Source organism: Terrapene carolina, unplaced genomic scaffold, assembly GCF_002925995.2.
Source record: "Terrapene carolina triunguis isolate 2854851 unplaced genomic scaffold, T_m_triunguis-2.0 Scaffold569, whole genome shotgun sequence".
NCBI classification, from domain to species: domain Eukaryota; kingdom Metazoa; phylum Chordata; order Testudines; family Emydidae; genus Terrapene; species Terrapene triunguis.
In genome coordinates, this window is record NW_020664920.1 from 515,601 (window position 1) to 521,529 (window position 5,929).

At 51.7% G+C, this 5,929-nt stretch overlaps 1 protein-coding gene across 1 annotated transcript in view; it reads right to left on the bottom strand.

Moving 5' to 3' along the window:
- The window catches only part of IFT172 (intraflagellar transport 172), a 107,571-nt gene that overhangs the window by 20,447 nt on the left and 81,195 nt on the right, over positions 1-5,929 (bottom strand). The window contains exons 34-37 of the mRNA XM_026659084.2: positions 5,588-5,686; positions 4,367-4,476; positions 3,736-3,799; positions 3,057-3,143 (exon numbers count right to left, since the gene is read on the bottom strand). Coding sequence (XP_026514869.1) covers positions 3,057-3,143; positions 3,736-3,799; positions 4,367-4,476; positions 5,588-5,686 — 360 coding nt within the window. The remainder of the gene's footprint in view (positions 1-3,056; positions 3,144-3,735; positions 3,800-4,366; positions 4,477-5,587; positions 5,687-5,929) is intronic.

A 5,929-nucleotide genomic window follows, 5' to 3' on the forward strand; every position in this document is an offset into this window, starting at 1 on the left:
ACCTCTTGAGGTCCCTTCCAACCCTGATATTCTATGATTCTATGATTTTGGGCTGCATTAGTATGAGCATTGCCAGCAGATCGAGGGAAGTGATTATTCCCCTCTATTCGGCACTGGTGAGGCCACATCTGGAGAACTGTGTCCAGTTTTGGTGGCCCCACTACAGAAAGGATGTGGACAAATTGGGGAGAGGCCAGCGGAGGGCAAAGAAAATGATCGGGGCCTGGGGCACATGACTTATCAGGAGAGGCTGAGGGAACTGGGCTTGTTTAGTCTGCAGAAGAGAAGAGTGAGGGGGGATTTGATAGCAGCCTTCAACTACCTGAGGGGGGGTTCCAAAGAGGATGTATCTAGACTGTTCTCAGTGGTGGCAGATGACAGAACAAGGAGTAATGGTCTCAAGTTGCAGTGGGGGAGGTTTAGGTTGGATATTAGGAAAAACTATTTCCCTAGGAGGGTGGTGAAGCACTGGAATGGGTTACCTAGGGAGGGGGTGAAATCTCCTTCCTCAGAGGTTTTTAAGGTCAGGCTTGACAGAGCCCTGGCTGGGATGATTTAGTTGGGGTTGGTCCTGCTTTGAGCAGGGGATTGGACTAGATGACCTCCTGAGGTCTCTTCCAACCCTGATATTCTATGATTCTATGTGGGCGTACCATGGATTTATATAGAGGCAATATGATATTTTCTGTCTTTTCTAATGGTTCCCAACATTCTGTTCGCTTTTTTGACTGCCGCTGCACATTGAGCGGATGTTTTCAGAGAACTATCCACAATGACTCCACGATCTCTTTCTTGAGTGATAACAGTTAATTTAGACCCTATCATTTTATAGGTATAGTTAGGATTATGTTTTCCAATGTGCATTACTTTGCATTTATCAACACTGAATTTCTCCTGCCATTTTCTTGCCCAGTCACCCAGTTTTGTGAGATCCTTTTGTTGCTCTTCACAGTCTGCCTGGGACTTAACTATCCTGAGTAGTTTTGTATCATTTGCAAATTTTGCCACATCACTGTTTACCGTTTTTTCCAGATCATTTATGAATATGTTGACTAGGACTGGGCCCAGTACAGATCCTTGGGGGACACCACTATTTACGTCTCTCCATTCTGAAAACACCATTTATTTCTACCCTTTGTTTCCATGAGAGAATCTTCCCTCTTCCCATGACAGCTTACTTTGCTTAAGAGCCTTTGGTGAGGGACCTTGTCAAAGGCTTTCTGAAAATCTAAATACACTATATCCACTGGATCCTCCTTGTCCACATGCTTGTTGACCCCCTCAAAGAATTCTAGTAGATTGGTGAGGCACGATTTCCCTTTGCTAAAACCATGTTGACTCTTCCCCAGCAAATCATGTGCATCTATGTGTCTCACCATCTTGATCTTTACTATAGTTTAAACCAGTTTGCCCGGTACTGAAGTCAGGCTTACCGGCCTATAATTGCCGGGATCACCTTTGGAGCCCTTTTTTAAAATTAGGATCACATTAGCTATCCTCCAGTCATTTGGTACAGAAGCTGATTTAAATTATAGGTTACAATCTACAGTTAGGAGTTCTGCAATTTCACATTTGAGTTCCTTCAGAACTCTCGAGTGATACCATCTGGTCCTGGAGACTTATTACTGTTTAGTTTGTCCATTTGTTCCAAAACCTCCTCTAATGACACCTCAATCTGGGACAGTTCCTCAGATCTGTCACCTAACAAGAATGGCTCCGGTTTGGGAATCTCCCTCACAGCCTCAGCCACGAAGACTGATGCAAAGAATTCATTTAGTTTTTCTGCAATGGCCTTGTCATCCTTGAGTGCTCCTTTAGCCTCTCGATCATCCAGTGGCCCCACTGGTTGTTTAGCAGGCTTCCTGCTTCTGATGTACTTACATTTTTTTTTTTGCTATTACTTTTGGAGTCTTTGGCTAGCTGTTCTTCAAATTCTTTTTTGGCCTTCCTAATTGTATTTTTACACTTCATTTGCCAGTGTTTATGCTCCTTTCTATTTTCCTCATTAGGAATTAACTTCCACTTTTTAATGGATGCCTTTTTGTAACTCACTGCTTCTTTTACTTTGTTGTTTAGCCACGGTGGCACTTTTTTGGTTCTCTTACTATGTTGTTTAATTTGGGGTGTACAGTTAAGTTGAGGCTCTAGTATGGCGTCTTTAAAAAGTTTCCACGCAGCTTGCAGGGATTTTATTTTTGGCACTGAACCTTTTAATTTCTGTTTAACTAACGCCCTCATTTTTGTGTAGTTCCACTTTCTGAAATTAAATGCTACTGTGTTGGGCTGCTGTGGTGTTTTCCCCGCCACAGGGATCTTAAATTTAATTATATTATGGTCACTATTACCAAGTGGTCCAGCTATATTCACCTCTTGGACCAGATCCTGTGCTCCACTTAGGACTAAATCAAGAATTGTCTCTCCTCTGGTGGGTTCCAGGACTAGCTGCTCCAAGAAGCAGTCATTTCAGGTGTCAAGAAACTTTATCTCTGCATCCCGTCCTGAGGTGACATGTACCCAATCTATATGGGGATCGCTGAAATCCCCCATTATTTTTGAGTTTTTTATTTTTATAGCCTCTCTGCAGTTCTGGGCATCACATTTCAGGAAGGATGTGGACAAATTGGAGAGAGTCCAGAGAAGAGCAACAAAAATGATTAAAGGTCTAGAAAACATGACCTATGAGGGAAGATTGAAAAAATTGGGTTTGTTTAGTCTGGAAAAGAGAAGACTGAGAGGGGACATGATAAGAGTTTTCAAGTATGTGAAAGGTTGTTACAAGGAGGAGGAAGAAAAATTGTTTTTCTTAACCTCTGAGGATAGGACAAGAAGCAATGGGCTTAAATTGCAGCAAGGGAGGTTAAGGTTGGACATTAGGAAGAAACTTCCTAACTGTCAGGGTGGTTAAGCACTGGAATAAATTGCCCAAGGAGGTTGTGGAATCTCCATCATTGGGGAGTTTTAAAAGCAGGTTGGACAAACCCCTGTCAGGGATGGTCCAGCCTGGCCTGCGCAGCGGGGCAGAGCTGTGAGCACAGTGCCCAGGGCTGGAGCGGTACCTGCTTGGCCGCGGTCTCCAGGCACTTCTCCCACTGCTCCCGCTCCGCATACATGTCCAGGGCAGCCATGACATCCACCCCCACTAGCTGTAACAGGAGAGAGCCAAGACACCCTGAGAACGCATTGAGCAGGGGAGGTGCCCCCTGGGGTGGGCGCTCAGCCCCCCACTGCTCCCCAGCATGGGCACCCAACCCCCCTCCCAAGCATGGGTGCCCAGCCCCCCACTGCTCCCCAGAACGGGCACCCAACCCCCCATCGCCCCCCAGCACGGGCACCCAACCCCCCACAGCTCCCCAGCACAGGCACCCAGGCCCCACACCTGTCCCCGGCACGGGTACCCAGCCCCCACACATCACACCATTCCCCAGCATGGGCACCTAGCCCTCCACTGCCCCCCAGCACGGGCACCCAGCTCCCCACTGCCCCCCAGCATGGGCACCCAGCCCCCACGCATCACACCGTTCCTCAGCACAGGCACCTAGCCCTCCACTGTCCCCTAGCATGGGCACCCAGCCACACATGCATCACACTGCCCTGCACGTTAGCACCCAGACCCCCACACAATGCACCACCCCCAGCACAGAATGGCCCTGCCCCCTCACCCAGCCCCATGAGAGGGCCCTTTGGGTACAGAACGACCCTGGCCCCCTGCCCAGCCCCAGGCAAAAACATTCATACCGAATCCACTTTGCCCTGATGCTTTAAATACTCCTTATAGCGCTGGTCCACGTACTCCTCCGACCTGCCGGGCAGAAGGAGACTTTGTTGGCAGCCAAACCAAGGGTGCCCTATGGCCACCATGGGGAGGCGCCCAGAGTGGAGCACAGGGGGGTGGTGGGGGTCCCACTGCAGCTGCAGTGACAGGGACAAGGAGCGACCCAGCTGAGGTGCATCTGCCAGGACCTGGAGGAGGAGCAGGCCCTTGTGGCACCTGGAGGTGAGGGCAGACAGACATCCCAACCCCTGGCAGGAGGTTGCGAGGGGAGGGAGGCAGGGAGGAGGCACGGAGGTCCCTGGGGGGAAGGCAGTAGAAAACTGTGCGCAGGGACAGGACCAGAGCATTCTGGGCGGGAGGGGATGGAGACAGGCAAAAGGGGACGGGGGTAGGACTGAAAGTGCCTTAACAGCGGTAGGGGGAAATGGGGCTGAGGGTGACTGGGGGACAGTAGGGGAGTGGGGGAAAGAGGGGAATCTGCAGGGGGCTGTGAGGGGGGACAGGACGGAGGGGAACCTGCAGGGGGCAGTGGGGGGGGACAGGACGGAGGGGAACCTGCAGGGGGCAGTGGGGGGGGGCAGGACGGAGGGTTACCTGGGGTCGAGCTCCTTGGCCACACGTTTTGCCTTGTTCCATTCCTCACCCTCAATGAAGGCATCAATGGCTTCTCGGATGAGGTCCAGGTTGAGGTAGAGCTCAGCTGCCTGCAGAAGGGGAGCAGGGTCACACTTGGGCATTGTCACCTGGAGCTCCAAGGCCAGAGGCCATCTGCGCCCACTTGTATGGAGCCCACACCCATGGGGCCAGAGCCCTGACTGCAGCCCCCGGGCAATGCTGCATTTAGCCCAGGTCCTGTCTGCTCACACAGGCCAATGCCAGAGGTTTCAAGGGGAGTGAATTTTGTATCATTTGCAAATTTGGCCACCTCACTGTTCCATTGTGAAGACTGGCCACTAATTCCTACTCTTTGTTTCCTATCTTGTAACCAGTTACTGACCCATGAGAGGACTTTCCCTCTTATCCCATGACTCCTTACTTTGCTCAAGAGCCTTTGGTGGGGGACCCTGTCACAGGCTTTCTGAAAATCCAAGCACACTATGGTGATTGGCTCACCCAATATTTCATACTCCTAGCCTCAGGACACAGCGCCCGCCTCCTTCTCTGGAGCACGATGCCCCCTTCCCTTCTCGCCCCACCGGTCGACATGCAGAGACTGCACTGCCTCCAGCCCTCCCTCCTCACTTCCCCCGCTGTTGTGCAGAGGCCTGGACCCGAAGGCATCCAATTCTAGCTGATACATAAAGCTGTTTATACAAGTCAGCAAAGATCAAAGACAGAGTGAACTGGTCCCACCACAGGAGCTCCTGATCCCTCCCAAGGACTGTGCTGAGATGGCGACTGAGAAGCAAAGGAGAATGGAATCTGAAATCAATGGACCCAAACTGGGGTGTGGGAAATGAGACATAATTGGTGGACAGAAGGAGGGGACGCGTCATTCCACCCCAGACCCTTTGGAGCTCCTTATATGGAGACGAGGTGGGAAATCAGGACTCCACGACTCTTGGCAAGTTGTTCCAGTAGTTAATGACTCTCACTGCTAAACATTCACACCTTATTGCCAGGCTGAATTCTAGCTTCAGCTTCCAGCCATGGGCGCGTTAGCCCTGTCTCTGCTAGACTGAAGAGCATGTTATTAAATGTTTGTTCCCCATGTAGGTACCCACAGACTGTAACCAAGTCACCCCTTCATCGTTCATCCCACTGACATTAACACCTCCCTCCCTTCAGCACTGCGCTGACAGCAGCAGCCCGTACCGCGCTGTACTTCTTCACGGCCACCAGCTGGGGTCCCACCAGCCGCGTCACCTCCACACTCCGGGGCTGGCCCAAGAATTTAATGGCCAGCTCAGCTGCCTGCAGGACAAAAGGCATCAGCAGTGCAAGGGCTGGGAGCTGTCAGAGAGAAGGGGCCCTTTGGGGAGAGTCAGGCCCCGGCCCTGAGACTGGGGGGAGGGGCCTGTCGGGGATAGCCGAGCCCTGGCTCTGAGAATGGGGGGGAGGGACCCCGTTGGGGAGAGCTGGGCCCCAGCCCCGAGATTGGGGGAAGGGGCCCCGTTGGGGCAAGCCAGGCCCCGGCCCTGAGATTGGGGGGAGGGG